The sequence below is a fragment of the Triturus cristatus genome, chromosome 8 (assembly GCF_964204655.1).
Source record: "Triturus cristatus chromosome 8, aTriCri1.1, whole genome shotgun sequence".
Classification (NCBI taxonomy): domain Eukaryota; kingdom Metazoa; phylum Chordata; class Amphibia; order Caudata; family Salamandridae; genus Triturus; species Triturus cristatus.
In genome coordinates this window covers 1408401823-1408419078 of record NC_140591.1, presented here as the reverse complement: position 1 = coordinate 1408419078, position 17256 = coordinate 1408401823, and the positions used below count along the sequence as shown (strand labels likewise).

The window sequence follows — 17256 nt, the reverse complement described above, 5'->3', positions numbered from 1 at the left end:
GATCACTGCCAGAGGCACTTTAGTCCTGGCATCCCGAGGTTTTTCTTCCTTCCCTTCCGAGCTGACCATCTGGGTGGCGCCGGTCCTCGACTGAGACCTCTTCTGTCGGTTCTGCCGTGACAGCCGTTTGGGCGAATTTCGGAGCTTGGCAGTTGGAATCTGGACTCTTGATTGGTAAGAACCGTTGTACGGTACTTGCTCCGAGTTTTTGAAGCCTGGGTTGGCTATTTGAGTTTGATTTGTGATGACCGGTCATATTTTGTATTGATTGTTGTGAGAATATATGCGTTGCAACACATATAGGCAGGTAATGTGGAGATATTTCTCCGGAACTGTGTAACTTTGACCAGCACAACGTTTAAGTGCCATTTTTTTGATAATACTGCATATTCTGCATTATTTTTTGAGCATGCCTGCTTTTAGCGCACTCCGTAAGTGGTGCTGCTGCTTTGGAAACCGGTTAAACCTCGAGGAATCTGCTCCAGCTCCCCCAGAGGGGACTCCTAATAGGGATATGTATGTGAAGCATGGTCTTTCCTCCATAATGTACAGCACAGTATGGAGGAAATATACCAAGAAGGATCCTGAGTTACGGTGGCCGTTGTATGGATCGTTTGATATACGTAAGATTGAGTATGTGGAACAGTGTATGTGTAAACGGCGTGCGCGTCAAGACATGTTTGAATGTGTGCGACTATGGGTGAAGGAAGTGCGTGAGCGAGAGAAACGCGAGAAAGCGCTGTTTGATAAAGAGCAACGAAAGAATGATCATGTGAGAGCGCAGGAAGCAAAGTGTCGGGAGGAAAGAGAACAGATGGAGAAACAAGAGAAAGAACATAGGTTACAAGTCTCGGGTCAATATGCTGTTCGTCAGCCACTTTATCCTGTCCTTAATAATCATGACGATGATTTTTATTTATTAGATCGTTCTCCGCCTCCTTATGTTGGCGCGTCTGCCCCGAGGCCACAAGATTCTGGATCGGGTTCGAGTAAGGTAGACACGCGGTCCATGTTATCGGCCGAGCGAATGGGTGAGCTTCGACAGTTTTCCTATCGTGCATGTAAGGGCAAGTTATCCCTTGATGAACTGTTGGCTTCTTGGGAGTCGTGGCAGGATAGGGAAAGGCTGTATTTCTTGGGACACTTTTCTGATGAAGTGATTGCTGCCTTTCGGAAATATTCCAGTGTCTTTGAACCTGCTGATGTGGTATTAGATTCTAAAGCATTGCGTAATGGTGTTTTCTCTCCCTCTAAGGCGCCTGAGGCGGTTCGGCGACTGTTTGCGTTGCGGGATGCGGCAGCAGACCTTAAAGAGAAAGCGCGCCAACATCTTGAGGAGGAAAAGCGGTCGGATTCGCGTACTGGAGGCGGCCATTCATCCACCTCTCAATCAGATAAGAGCGATCCAGTGCATGCTAAACCAATGCGCGAGGCGGCACCTTTGTATGTTCCTCCTAAAGGAGCGGGGACTAGCTCGGATATTACCTCCGCCGATGCTAAGGGATATTTTGTGTATAATTGGGTCTATACTCCCTGGCACAGGGCTGACGTCATGGCATTAAAGAATGCGTTGCCTGATCCCCGCAAGAATCCAGCGGCCTTTTACGAAGAAGTCGAGGGGGCCTTGAATTCTTGTATTATGACTTTAGCCGATATAGATTTGTTCTTCGGGCTTATTCTACCACCAGATATGTGGCGATCCGTGCGGAAGGTGGATGATGTTGCCACTTTTAAGGCTCGATGGTCTGAACTTGAGGATGAGGATAGGGAGAGAAAGCCCGCGCAGAAACCACCTCAGATTATCTTAGACCTCCCCACTGCTATTCTGACTAAGTTGAAGACCATCATTCCTCCTAAAAAGATTGACTGGAATATGCTAGCCTCGTGTAAGCAGAAAGCCGATGAATCAGTTGCAGATTTCTTTACGCGCTTTGAGGAGACGTTCCATGATTTTAGTGGTCAGTCTCTTACGGATGATACGGGTCGGCACCTTTTTGCTGACAAATATGTGGCGAATCTATTACCGGCAATTGCAGCTCGCCTCAAAGCGAGTGAAAGTTCTTGGTCTACTACGACCCCGACAACCCTCCTGACTATAGCTCAGTACTATGAGCGCCAGGAGCTAGAAGCGAAGGGGCAGGAGGAAAAGAAATCGAAGGATTTAAAAACGAAGGTGATGTTAGCACAGGTATATGGTCCGCCCCGACGGGGTGTAAATAGAGGTAGGGGAGGATTTTATGGTCCTCCCTCGGGCCGATCTGATCTGAATAGGAATCAATGTGCGTATTGTAAGCAATCGGGGCACTGGGCCAGAGAATGCCCAGCGTTGCATGCTTCACGGCAGGGACACAGTCAGGGACACACTCAGGGCGGCCCGAGAGGTAGAGGGGGTTTCTCGAATTTTAGAGGGAATTCTAATGATCACGCTCGTTTTGACCTTGCTGGGCAGCAACGAGATAGGTCAAATGTTTTTGATCGCCAAAATCAGTATCAAGTGTCGGGGATTGACCGTTCTGGGTACCATGATTCTCAGCATGCATAGGAATGCGTTGGATGGGGGTTGGAATCAGTCGAGGTGCCAGTTGATCAGAGGGGTCCTTACGTATCAGCTGAGGTTCTGGGCTCCACTGATCAGTTTCTAGTGGACACAGGAGCGACTCATAGTGCGCTGTCTAAACAATTGGTTCCGAGGGCTCCCCCATCTGGCTTAATGGTTACATCGGTAGGGTTTGATGGAACACTCTCCCGAAGCCCTCTTTCGCAGCCCCTCACATTTCAGGTTAATTCCTTCTCTGCACCCTGTCCGTTTTTGTTAGCTCCGAACACGCCGGATAATATTATGGGCCTTGATATGCTGAAGCACTTCAGAGCTACGATCCGGTGTTCCCCTGCTGGAGTGCGGGTGATATTGAATGACAATTACCCCCTGTCTGAACGGATGTGTGTGGTTACAGAAGATGCTGTGTTAGCTGCCCTCCCCCGTGCTCTGTGGGCCACCTCGGATACTGATGTGGGACAGATGGTGATTCCGCCTGTTCACATTAGTGTCCAGGAGGGGGCGGTGTTACCACGCCTTCCCCAGTATCGTATTTCGCAGGAGGGGGAAGAGGCTCTTATACAGATTGTGCAGGATTTGATTAAGGTGGGAGTGGTGGAAGAAGTTCCCTATAATGTTTGTAATAGCCCGATTCTACCCATTCTGAAAAAGGATACGGATGCAAAAGTCTATCGGTTTATCATTGATTTGAGAGAAGTAAACAAGATCGTGATACCTCAGTACCCAGTGGTTTCGGATATCACGACGTTGCTTACTTTGGTCCCGCCTACGGCGACCACGTTTTCAGTTATTGATTTGAAAAATGCATTCTTTTCGATTCCCATTCATCCCGATAGTCGATACCTTTTTGGTTTCACTCTCAATAATAGGTCTTACCGATTTTGTAGAATTCCCCAGGGCTATACGGAAAGCCCTAGCATCTACAGTCAAGCCTTGAAAAGACAATTGGACTCCTTTGTTCTGCCCGAGGGTGTCGCACTCATTCAATATGTCGATGACATCTTGCTGGCGGCTGACACCCCGGAGTTGTGTGAAACGAGTACGTTGTCCTTGCTTTCCTTTTTGGCATCCCACAATCACAAAGTTTCTCGGAAAAAGTTGCAATTCTGTAGACCAAAGGTGACTTATTTAGGTCACCTTTTGTCTAAGGAGGGCCGTGCACTCACATCAGACCGTGTTCAAGTGATTCTGGATACACCAACGCCGTCCACGCAGAAGGACGTGCGCGCATTTTTGGGTCTTGTTTCTTTTTGCAGGCAGTGGATATTAGGGTTTTCGTACATAGCCAAGCCATTATTAGCTCTTTTGACAAAAGATACACCTATCCCGCTTCCTTGGACGAATGAGTGTGATACTGCCTTTCAGAAACTGCGACAGGCCCTCTGTTCAGCACCAGTATTAGGGACTCCTAATTATACCAAGCCTTTTTCGCTGTATGTGCATGAGAAAGATGGATGTGCATTATCAGTTTTAGTGCAGATGCACGGCGACAAGCAGCGCCCTTGTGCATATTTTTCGGCTGTACTTGATCCTGTTGCTCGAGCATTGCCTGGTTGTTTTCGCTCGGTTGCGGCGACAGCTGTGTCAATACGCCAGAGCGAGGGAATTGTGTTATCTCATAAGCTGTTGGTATTAGTCCCCCATGCTGTTGATGCCCTGCTTAATCAGACAAAGACGCAGCATTTGACCAGTGCCCGTTTAACGGGATATGATCTGACGCTTTTGGCTCCTCATATCACGTTGAAGAGGTGCGTGACGTTAAATCCTGCCACATTGCTGCCATACCCCGAGACTCGGTCTGAGGCACGAGAAGCACATGATTGTATCCTTGTGACCGAGGAACAAACAAAGGGTCGTATTGATCTCCAGGATACGCCCTTTTCAGATGTAGATGGAGAACTGTGGGTGGATGGGTCATGCCTGAAGCTACCAGATGGTACGACTTCGGCAGCGTATGCGATTACCACATTGCAAACAATAGTGGAGACAGCACGCATACCACAGAAATCAGCTCAAGCAGCGGAACTGATAGCATTAACACGAGCATGTGAGCTCAGTACAGGATTGTGTGTGAATGTTTATACAGATAGCCGCTATGCCTTCGGAGTAGCGCACGATTTCGGCCTGCTCTGGAAGGAAAGAGGGTTCTTAACGTCGCATGGAGTACAAATAATGCATGGGGAGTTAGTTCATAATCTTTTAACTGCATTGACATATCCGAAGAGAATTGCCATCATTAAATGTAGCGCCCATAGGAAAGTAGTCGATAAAGTTGGAGAAGGGAATGCGTTAGCAGACCGGGTGGCGCGGGAGACTGCGATGCAGCCCGGTGCTACTGCCATGTATGTAGTGAAGTCACAAGTAGAAAGATGGCATGATGCGAAGGAAGAAGTGCGAGAAATACAGAGGACCGCTTCTGATAAAGAACGGGAGCAATGGTCCAGTGAGGGAGAATTGGATGATGAGGGTTGCTGGAGAAATAAGCAGATGGATCGATGGAAATTACCCACAGCTTTTGTACAACCTATGGTTCAGATGGCACATGGGCTAGCACATGTTGGAGCTTCCGCAATTGTAAAATTGCTTACCCAAGTCTGGGAGCATCCAGAGATTGCTAGCACGGCAAAGAGAGTGGTGCAGACCTGTATGATCTGCCTGAGGTACAACCCAGGAAAGGGGACTCGGACCCCAGCAGGAGGGTTCGTAACGCCTACTGCACCCTTTGAGGTTTTACAGATGGATTACATTCAGCTCGAGCGTTGTAACAATTTGAAGTATGTTCTAGTGGTGGTGTGTGCCTTTAGCAAATGGGTTGAGGCCTACCCTACGAAAGACAATACTGCAATGACTACCGCTAAGATGCTGTTGAAGGAGTTCTTCCCTCGATATGGCGTTTGTAGACTTCTGTGGAGTGATAACGGGCCCCACTTTATAGCGGATGTTATAAAGTATGTTCTGAAGGGTCTAGGCATCACCCAGAAGTTCCACGCAGTATTCCACCCTCAATCTGCAGGACTAGTCGAGAAGTATAATGGTACACTGAAGCTCAAGATCGCTAAAATTCAAGCTTCAACGTCTTTGACTTGGCCAGATGCTTTACCGCTGGCATTGTTGTCAATTAGATCGGTACCGCACTCTCGAATCGGTCTTACACCGTATGAGATTGTCTTTGGACGTCCAATGAATATTTGGGGTCCACCAAAACCTAAGACTGTGTATGATGTACCGTGTGTAATGCTGAATGATTATCTGGCACAGTTAACGGATAACTTGGTTTCCATTCATCAACAGGTCCGGGAGGCGCTCCCTGATCGGTCCACCAGCGAAGGACATAGTCTCCGGCCTGGAGACTATGTCATGTTGAAAATCTTCGGCAGGACGAACAGCCTGGAGCCGAGATGGGTTGGCCCTGAGCAAGTCTTACTGGCAACGAGGACGGCTGTGCGAGTTTCCAACAGAAAGAATTGGATCCATTCCCTGCACTGCCGCAAAGTACCGCCCGGATTGGTGGAGCCCGCTGTACTGACCGATCAACAAGAGATTCTGACCACAGAGAAAGGCCGTGCTGTGGAATCGAACGACGCTGAGGAGCTCTTTCCGGACCACGCGACTCCTGGAGGAAGGCGATATCATCTGAGGCCAAGAAAGTGAATCCTTCAGTATCGGGACATGTTGTCAGAACGGCCCTTGGGTTAGTGAAACGGAGAGCCAGTGAGGCAAGGGGGGGGGGGGATCAGCCCTGCATTAGTGTAGCGACACCCGTCTTGGCCCGTTGGTGAAGAAATCGACCGCTGCCCAAGGGGAAGAGTTCTGACAAACCCTTAGTTTCAGGAAGATATTGATTTTCTATTTTGACATGGAGAAAAAGAAGATCCTTTGTGCAATAGGTTTTATGCTCACAGTAGCTATTGTTGGGATAACCACATGGTTTGTGGAGAATGTGACTCCTGCCCGAGAGTTGCTTGTGTTGACCACTCCAGTGCCTGCGGAGCACTATTTCTATACCCTTCCGTATCAAGAATTGAAGCATCGTCAGTCCTATTTGAATAACACTTTCATCCAGATGTTACATCATACCCATGTTGCCACCAATGCTACGAACTGTTGGATATGTGGTATGATGCCAGCTCATCAGAAGAAGGGAGGAACGCCATTCATACCTCTTCCTTTCTCTCATAATGGCTCTTGTAGAGCATGGTACACTTTGCTTTTTGCCACTCGGAAACCCACAGTGGGACGATTACTCTTCAGACTCAATAAAGAATGTCATCAGGATAAAGATGGATATCCGCAAGCGAATGGGATAATTTGGGAATGGGAAGAGTATCGACCAGACAATGAATCGATTCCATATGTTTTCACGAACACCAGAGACACTGTGGGAAAAGACAGATTTGTGATTCAAGTGGCACAAGCTCAAGCGGACCTGTGTGTCCAAAGTGTGGGTTATATTCCTGTCGGTGTTAGTGATTGTATTACCATATTAAACATCGATGGATTGAATAACAGTACTTTCTTAGCATCCCATAATACGTATTTTGTGTGTGGAACTAAAGGTTATTACCGTTTGCCAGCAGGTTGGTCTGGAGTATGCTATGTATCATTTTTGTTACCTCCTGTATTTCTGGCACCTGCATCCTATCATAAGGATTTAAAGTTGTTAAATAATGTGACTGTAAATAGGTATAAACGTACTCTATCAATTGATGATGTGGATCAGACTGACACCAGTTTGCAGCAGTATATCGACTTCAATTTAGGATTGTTTTTCTTCGTTGGAGCTGCCCTAAATAGTAGGAAAGTTCGAAGATTAACACGAGTGGTAGAGGCTGTGACAAACCAAACCGCTGCTGCTCTTGGGAATCTTACGGAAGAATTACAGATTACCAGAATTGTTGCATTGCAGAATCGTATGGTGTTAGATGTTATGTTAGCTGATCGAGGTGGAGCTTGTAAAATTATCGGAAGTAGTTGCTGTGTGTTTATTCCTGATCACACACCTTCAGTCTATAATGCAATCAATAGGTTGCATAAAATTGCAGCTGAAATCCATACAGAAAACGGCACTTGGTCCTTTTCTGGATGGTTTTGGGCATTGATCACTGCTTGGGGTTGGAAGGTTTTGACTGGCCTCTGCATAATTATAGCAGTTCTCTTTTCTTGCTGTATCTGTATTCAATGTGGTCCCTTGCTCTGTTCCGTATGTGTATCATTTTGTATCCCCGATAAAAAAGCTATTGCCAATGTCACTTATCAGAAACGTTTAGCTAAGGAAGTAGAAGAAATGATGATAATCGATATATATGATGATTATTCTAACAAGCCGGATGTCTTCAGTAAATGCTGAAAGGGTCGTCTGTTGTAAATTGCAACTTCGATGTGATTAAGCATTTACTAAAGACATGAATTCTCCTCCCTTACACATGTTCCTTTTGTTATGTTGACTGAAGTCTGGACTCCATTTTGTATTGTCATGTCTCCACGTGCTCAGCACGAGAAGAGTCTTATCTTTGTGTTAGTTGCTCTTGTAATCTGCCTAGTAACAGTCTATAAATAGTTCCTTTGTCCGTCCGGCGCATGCCCAGACTTGACCACATCTGTTATCAGTTAGTCCTTGCTTGACCATGTTTTCGCGGGCTTAAGGAGTATGTCAGCTCCGCCCACATATCGATCTAGTATTGCAAATGTCCATAAAAGGTAACATTCCTCGTCTCATGTCATATCCTCCCACTTATGAGCCCCTCTGTTGTGTATAAAAGGGGACCGTGTATGTAAGTTCTTTGTGCTACTCTATGCAATACTGAAGGGTATTGTATGGATTGTAGGACCACCCTTAAGGGTTAATAAACCGTGTCTTTGTACTTTGCAGTTTCCGTGCCAACTTCCTTATAGGTTTCCTTACAGGAGAGCGAACCCTTGCGTCCTGCGGGCCTAGCTGGGGCCTGTATTCATCACCGCCAGCCTTCGAAGAACTCTCAACCAACTTTGTGGTAGCAGACCCAGAGTCTGGGACTCCATCCCCAACCCCTAGTAGGATCACCTCTTCTTTTAACTCCTTCAAAAGAATACTCATTATCCTACACTTGCAACACCATCTCACATTGAATAATCTGCATGATGGTCATCTCAGAACTGAATCTGCAGAAACATCTGGACACAGGTTACACACCTGCAGTGCATGCATGGAAAGGACAATAGACTTGCCTTCCTGGGCTTAGCTGGGATAGTGTCTTTCTGCTCAGCGGAGCACCTCTTTCACTTGCCATCGCACTGATTTGTTCTGTTGACTGTGGAATGATGAAAGGCTAAATAAGCCCTGACGAGTTGCTAACAAGTGATTTGCAGTTTACGCTCAATCTGCCTTGCGCACCTACGGGGTATCTTGAGAGCTGGACTCAGTGGAGACAAAGTAGTGGATTGAAACCACTTGGTGGCTTTGTCTGATTTCGTTAAACACAATCTTATTTTGGAATTATTTTAGAAAGACTCTTAAGAATTCACGAAGAGAAAGAATTTACTCAGTAGCAATGCCTCAAAACAGGAATATTTAATAAATGTATCAGTGCATTAAGTTGGTAATACACGGTAGTCTATTGCTCTGTTAAGCTGAATGTATTAGACACAGCAAAGAAAACCACAGAACACCATGTAAAAAGCAGAGTCGCAAAGTCACTGGCACGACTTTACGACTTTGAGTGGAATCACAGCCAGTCATCACTGTTAAATCCAAGCATCAACATTTTGAGTTTGTTTTCCTCTCACCCACAACCCTCTCATGCAAAGCAGCAATGTTGTCGTTGCCATGTTGTCTTAAGCTGCCATACACAGATTTCTAGATTTCCTCATAACTGTTAACTAGTACTTTCATACCATGTTGTACCAATTATGTTATTTGCATCAAATAATCAGAGTGACTAAAAAACTGCTATTCTAGTGATCACAACATGTGTATCAATGGAGTCTAAAAGTATCTTTATTACCTATTTGGCAATGTCCACAAACAGTAACAGTGCTGAGCCAAAAACAGGATGGGTGCATAGATGTTACAAAGTCTGTGGCTAGAATACCCTAATGTGTGTTAAGACTCCAAGAATCAAATGAAAATTATTTAAGGCTATATTTTTACCCTTTTAGTAGTAGTCTACCCTTCATGCTTAGTAGCCACATATTGTATGTGTCTTCAATCAAAACAACCACACATTTGCTAGATGGAACTGGTATTGGCAAACCAAATAACTTGGTTAAAGTGTCCCTGGCTCAAATCTGTGGGACAGGGGCTGATAAATATCTAACCCGAGGGAAATGATGGGCAGTGCAACGGTCAATTCTTTACATAGACATTTAAACAGGGGTTACCTTCGTAAGGGAGGTTTTGGGGGCTGTCAACCTCAAATTTCCCAATTAAAAATCAGGTGGCCACAGGGTGAATGTGTTGGGCGACCAAGGTTCGGGGTGGATGATCTGTTGCCATTTTGAGCCAAGTGTTCTCTTTTGTGAAACAGTCCACATTAGAGAATGTTTTTAATTTATAAAATGTAAAAAGAATTCTCGTGTTTGACAGGCTATGTATTTAAAAAAATGTTTCTTTTTTATTTGTATGAAAATCAGATTTAGAGATGAGGTCCATCCCTCTATGCACTTTCATTCAATTGTCAATTAGGGTTTGACAAAAACTACAAGGTACCGAAGCAATGGCATTGGCTTCAAGAGGAATTAGATGTCTTTAGTGTTGCTAGAGTTTGAGGTCTGTAGCTGAACCCGAAGCCTCCTCACTAGACTCCTGCCAATCAGAATGGTCCTTCATATGAAGGGACGCACAGAACAGACTAGACACACAACAAGTTTGTGCAGAACCATGTGATCATGTGTTTGGGTATGTCTTCACATGAATGGACACTTTGTATTGTACACTTTTTCCCTCTCTCTCTGTAATGCAATTGTACAATTTTAGTGACCTGGTGACATAAAAAACATAGACTGCCCTCCTTTCCCTGGTCCATGATGATTAAGAATTAAAAGTGATGACGTGCATGTACTGTTGTGACATCAAAGGCAAAACTAGGACCAAGTAATGCCTATTCTTTACTGAGAGCACTGATATTCTCCAGGAAGTAACTTAGGAAAACATTTAAAAAATTGGTAATGTAGATCCTCATAACAGGTGTACACCATATATTTTGTATTTGCTTTCTGCCCATGATGACTGGTCTCACTCCAACACCCCTATACCAATAAAGTGTGTTTCTATTGTGCCTCATACTAAAGTACTGCATTTATAAATGCTGTAAATAAGAGGTGTTACTATGATCCAGTCTAATAGTACACATGTTACTGATGAATTGGAGATTGTCTAATAGTGAATTCTTCTGTCAGTGCAATGTAAAGCATCAGCCTCCGTGCCATTGCTGATTGACTTGGCATATGTTGTTTCAGGGTGGACACCTAGAAGAACTATTATATTTGCTAGTTGGGATGCTGAAGAATTTGGACTACTGGGTTCAACTGAATGGGCAGAGGTACGTTAAGACTCATTTCTTTTTTATGTAATTATGTTTAATAATGTAATACTATTTTTTAGGTCTTGACATACCAACAACTACAGCTGTTAGTTGTTGAAGACGTATTATCTACACTACAATAAAAAAATAAAGTAGAATCTAGGTCAGCCCGTTGATCAAGATTGGATGATTTTTCTTGTCTATCTCACTTCCCTGCTTCTAATCAATACCTTCCCTCCAAATTCTTCTATTTATTCTGCCCCTGGAGCACTTCTCTTTTATTTTTATTTCTTTATTGGCATTTTCAATCAAAAAGTCTTTATGAATAGTACGGGATTCAGTAATATTCACATTCATGCGGTGGTGCAACAAACATCTTTATAAGTTGACATGTAGTAGATTGTGTTTGCAAATGTCACAGTGTTTTGGGGGCCATAAAGGGGCATCTAATAAAAGGGAATAAGAACAGGATAGGATTTCAAACATTATATCTCAGAGAGAAGTAGCCAATTTTATAGCACAACTATAAAACAATCAAAAGTACTAAAAGAAAATCAATAACTCCTAAAACTGTCTAGCTGGCCCTACCCAATGCAGCTAACAGAAACTAAGAGATGATAGGAGCATGTCATAACATGAGAGATGTAGTTTAACAAGTGTCTCTGGGAGAACAAAGGAGCAAAGGGAACCTTTATATACTTCTGTCCAGGAAAAATCTGGGCCCTCTCTGGAGTTTGCAAAACACATGAATGTGAACGTTTAAGCCAGTTTAAGCCAACTAACGTATCAACGCAGTCAGCCATCTGACCTTGTGAATTGGGGTCAGGATCTGGCATGGAGGTGAATTCGAGCTATCAAACAAGTTTACGACGTAGGTGTCCCACAACGCGGCCCCTCCCCCTCCCCACATCTTGAGCTCAAGCATCATGGCATCTGCTTTTGCCAGGGCCCATTTATGAGTCCGCTGTACCCACTTCATGATCGTGGGAGGGTGAAGGGCCTTCCAGTTCATTGCAATGAGTCACTTGAAGAGGACCAAAGCCAGTTCATCGAACTTCAAATAATGTTTAGTACGTTTGGTGCGTTGTGTAATCTCCAGAAGGCAAAGGAGTGGGTCTGTTGGCAATTGATTATCAATCATGCACGACACCTGTTAGTACCCGAGTCGAATCATGCATGAGCGGGGGGCACTCCCAAACCATGTGTATGAGCGTGACATCCGTGTGGCCACAGCTCGGGCATGCACGAGACACAGCAGGGGACACAGCAGGGAATATTTTGTGGAGGCAATGCAGTGTGAGGTAAGTTTGATGCACATAATTGAACTGAGTGACTTTTAGATGGGCATTACACGAAACTCGCTTCACCCACTCCATAGCCATGGACCTTTGCTTGGAGGTCAATTCCGTGCCAATGGAATCCTCCCACTTAAGTTTGACCTGGGCTAAGGGGTCCATGTTTCCCACCTGTAAAGTCACATAGAGAACCGAAATCGTCCGATGGCCCAGTTCATGCTTCAAAAAGCATTGTACTCCCAGGTATAACAGTGGCTCCACTTGTCCTAGCAGCCATACGTCCTCAATGACCACCATAAGTGCATTGTATGTTAGAAAGAGACCCGCACCAAGTTCATACAACAGGCCCTGAAAAGATAACTGGATTCCATCATTGTATATATCACCCAAATAGGTGATTCCTGCTTTTTGCCATGGGGAAGGATCATGGACAGCCAGCAGAGATCTCAAAGCTGGCACGTGCCAAATGGCCATCTGAGGCGCGTAAGGGGTCGGTGCTCACCCCGGCTGTATATTTTGCCTCCAAACGAGTTTAGCAACTAGAGTGAGCAGACCCAGTTGCCTAGCTGGTCTTCCCGGCAAATCCAGCACGTCTACATCCCTCAAGTCTGCTCGAACTATGTTACTTTCCATACTTCCATCTCTGGCCATCCAGCGCATAGGCCATTGCAGTTGGGCCACTGCAAAATATAGTTCCATGTCTGGAACCCTGAGTCCCCCCATGAGCATGGGACGTTGAAGCACGGATAGTGAGACTCATTTCCGAGCAGGTCCCTAAATAATTTCACACTCCAGGTTCCCCAACGATCGGAAAAAGTACCTGGGCGGTATCATTGGCAGAGTAGCAAAGAAACATAGAAGCTTTGGGAGAATTAGCATCTTTTCCACCGAGGCCCAGCCCATGGGTGAGAGGGGCAACCAAATCCAAAAATGCATGGACTGGTGAATCAAGGCCAAGGCTTTATCATGATTGCCGCCTAAGAGGTCTTTGTCATCATGGTATACATTTACCCCACGATAACGTAAAGTGTTGAAGTTCCAGGGGCGGCGCCCCACTTTTGGCTCTTCTCTGCGTTCTGGTTCAATCCAGCGCAGAGGAAAAATACAAGACTTATCCCACTTGACCTTGAGGCCCGTCCTCTCCCCAAAGAGATCAAGCAGGTCATAACGGGACGGTAGTGATTGGGCATGATCCCTGAGTACATCAACACATCGTCTGCGTACAAAGATACCATGTGCCAATCCAGTCGCACCCTAACACTCCAAAGAGGACCTCTAACAGGCAGCAGGACAGCGAGTGGTTCCATGGCAAGCACAAAAAGCACCAGGGATAAGGAGCACCCTTGGCAGGTCCCTCTAGCTGTAAGGAAAGACCACGAGATCTGACGGCGAGTGCGGACTCATGCCATGGGAGCCATATATAAGAGCTTGTCCCAACCCAGAAAGTTAGGTCCTACCCCAAGCAACTCCAACACCTGAAACAGATAAAACCAACTAAGGGTATCAAATGCTTTCTCAAAATCCAGGGGGCCGCCACCGGTAGGTCGGCCTTCCCATTCATCGCATCTATAATATGGCACATCCGTCTGAGTTTAAAGTGCATCGCTCTTTGTGTCACAACCCCACATTGGTCAGAACAAACCAGGGTGCAAACCATCAGGAGCAGTCTATTGGGTAAGGCTTTACTCAAAATCTTGTAGTCAATATTTAACATTAATAACAGGCGATAAGAACTCGCCTCAAGGGGGCCCCTGCCCGGCTTCGGCAACCTCATGAAGAGATCCCGGCAGGACTCTGTTGGTGTGCCTCCCGGTACATATCCAGTAGACATAAGAGTGGTCCCAAAGGTCATGTGATACTCCACAGGGAACCCGTCTGTGCCCGGAGTCTTATCGCAGGCCATCTGGTGGATTGATAGGTTAATCTTCTCTATCTGAAGTGGTTGCACCAGGTCCAACAACTGCAGTGGGGTCAGGCGGGTAAGGGGTGCTGCCAACAAGTAGTCCAGCACTTGTGCCGATGAGGGTCCTCGGGGAGAGGAATACAGTCTCTCATAATATTGCGCAAACACCTCAATAATGTCCGCTTGCACATTTTTCCAGCATTGTCGTGTAAAGCGCCCACCAGGGTCTTGGGAATCTCTGACCTCAACAACCATGCCAACGCGAGTCCCGGTTTATTGCCTTCAGCGTGCTAGCGAGCCAAGGATGCTTTATAGTCTTAGTCACTTAGTCTTCGTACCTCTTCCTGATATTAGCGGTGCAAGGCCGTCAGTTGGGGCGCACTTCAGGTGCCGTCACTGCCTCGAGCTCCGTGGTGTGCAGGCGATTCTCTATAGTTTAAATACTATGGGTGAGAGACGATTTAACTCCTCATGTCATGGCAATGCAGTGCCCCCTCATGACCACCTTCAAAGTGTCCCACTCAAAACCCCTGGAACCCGGCGATCCAGCGTTCTCATCAAAATACCGGGAGAGGTGCGTGGCCACCGAGTCTCTGTACACCTCATCTTGTAGAGCCTCCATCTCAAAGCTGCCAGATCAGGACAGGAGCCCTTGTCCCCCCCTCTCGAAATGTAACTAAGAGTAGATTGTGGTCAGATAATTTCCTGCCCAGGTATTCGGAACTATATATAACAGGCTAACAATCCACATCACAGAAGAAGTCATTTAGTCTGGTATGGACCCAATCATCCGGAGCATAGTATGAGTCCCCAGTCTCACCTGGGTATCCCAGTCGACAGACATGATGCAAAGCGGACATCATAGACCAACTTTGAAAGTGGTTTGTTGCCTGTGTTCCTAGAGTACCTGGAAGTGGGGGTATGGAGCGATCCAAGGCAGTGTCATGTATGCAATTAAAGTCCCTTCCCCACAACCCCAGGGCTTGGGGGTCCAACAACATGGTTGGGGAGAAGGAGTCCAAGAACATGCCCTGGGAAGTGTTAGGTGCATAAAGGGACTCAATGGAAAAGGGGCTGCCATCCAAGGTACCCTCCAGAACTACATAACGGCCTCCCTTATCAACAAGGATTCTGGACTTCACGAAGGGAACCTCCGGAGCGACCCAGATAAAGACCCCTCGAGCATAGGCTGAGTATCCAGTACTGAACACTTGCTCACTCCAGCGTCTATTCTCCTTATTAAGTTCCCTTGTGGTCAGGTGAGTCTCCTGGAGACAGGCAAAATGAATGTGTCTATGCCGTGAATAAGCATATATCCTATGTCTCCCAGCAGGGTCGCTATACCACGTTTTTCCAAGTTAAAGCATGAAAGGTGTTAGCCATGTATGCATACTACAATCTTTGGGATGCTTGGGACCCATATTGCACCCCCCATCTTGGCTGTTTATCCATCCAGCCAAAATATAACAAACAATCAAACATGTTAATAAAACAACTCCCCTATCCCAGGTCTGAGCACCTACTGGTCCCATGCTACAACCCCCAAACAGTACAACCGGTACACAGCAGTTAAATCATGTCCATACAGAGTGCTCAAATAGGGAACAGGCCATGTTTTAAGTGATAACAATGTTCAATATGTTCGTGCTGTAGGCAAAGTGCCTGGGATAGGGATCTGCATGTCCATGTTGGCGTCCTCTGCTTGCTTGAATAGGAAGCTCTAACCAGGTGCCAGGTCAGAGCATCCGCAGCCTTCTGGGTGGAAGCCCCCAGCTCTGGGCTCTGTCACATAGCCCACCATGTCACTTGGAGCCTGAAGCAGGGTCCCGCAGGCCCAGGGAGGCCTCCCCTGCTTGTCCAGGATAAGAATCTCTAACCGAGCCCAGGGCCGGACTGGGAACCAAAACTGGCCCTGGCAAAGTGCTCGGCCCCCCCATCCCCACCCCGCAGGGGGTTGGGGGTGCCGCTGAGCTCTTTACCAGGGCCGGTTTTCGGCCGATTTTGTTACAGGGCCGATTTTTCAGCTATGCTGCAAAAACGGCCCTGTAACAAAAACGGCCCCCAGGGGCCCAAAACCAGCCCCCACCCGTGCGACGCACTGGGGGATTGCCCGATGCCCACTACGGCCAGCCCGGCCCTGACTGAGCCCCAGGTCAGAGCCCCGTGGGGCCTAGGTTTGGAAGACCCAAACCCTGGTGCTCCCTTCTCCGGCCCACCATGTCACGAAGTGACTGGGACACACTGGCTCATGAAGGCCCCTCCTGCTCGCTCAGGAAAAGAAGCTCTGACCGGGCTTGGGTCAGAGATCCGGCGGGCCCTGGCTCTGGGCTCCCTTCTCCAGCCTGCCATGTTGCAAAGTGCACGTTATGGGTTACCGGAGGATTGGGCAGGTCACCCCTGATTGTCTGGTGTCAGAAGCTCTGACTGGGTCACAGGTCAGATATCCATGAGGCCCCTCCCTCCCATTGCCTCTATATTGATAACCAACTTGGTCTTTGAGAAACTGGGCCTTGGAGTCCATGCCCCTTCCAAGTTTGAGCGAAATCTTTTTTCAGAAGTCACGGTGCGACTAGATTGCCTTCCTTGGGGTCTGGGCATCTGGCCAAACTGTTCCCTTGACATCTGGATGCACGCAGTAAATTCCTACAACCCGCCCAGATGGCGGGCTGCCCTGGAAGTCCAGATGAGTGCTCACTTGAATCTTAATGCCCAGACAGGGCTCCATGAGGTTGTGTGCATTTTCTCCGACGGCTCTCCTTGCCACTTTTTGTGCACAGATTACAAGAAAAGGAGGTAACCTTCCTCTGGATTAGGGAGAGGGTCCCTGGAACCCCCTTGGTCTCCAGTCAATTTCACCTGTATGCCTGTGGCCTGGGCAGAGCTCCCGGGTCCCGCAGCAGCTTAAGTCTGCAGCGATCAGTTCCCATTGTCGAATTACAGTGTTTATTCACTTTTGTGTGGAATATTTTTTGTTAACTTCCTCTGGCTGCAAGCATTTACAAT

At 46.8% G+C, this 17256-nt stretch overlaps 1 protein-coding gene across 4 annotated transcripts in view; it reads left to right on the top strand.

The window, feature by feature from the left end:
* LOC146805832 (N-acetylated-alpha-linked acidic dipeptidase 2-like) overlaps positions 1-17256 on the top strand; it is a 768743-nt gene that overhangs the window by 609090 nt on the left and 142397 nt on the right. For all 4 annotated transcript variants that reach the window (XM_085623135.1, XM_085623133.1, XM_085623136.1 and 1 more), the window contains one exon: positions 10991-11073. In XM_085623135.1, coding sequence (XP_085479261.1) covers positions 10991-11073 — 83 coding nt within the window. The remainder of the gene's footprint in view (positions 1-10990; positions 11074-17256) is intronic.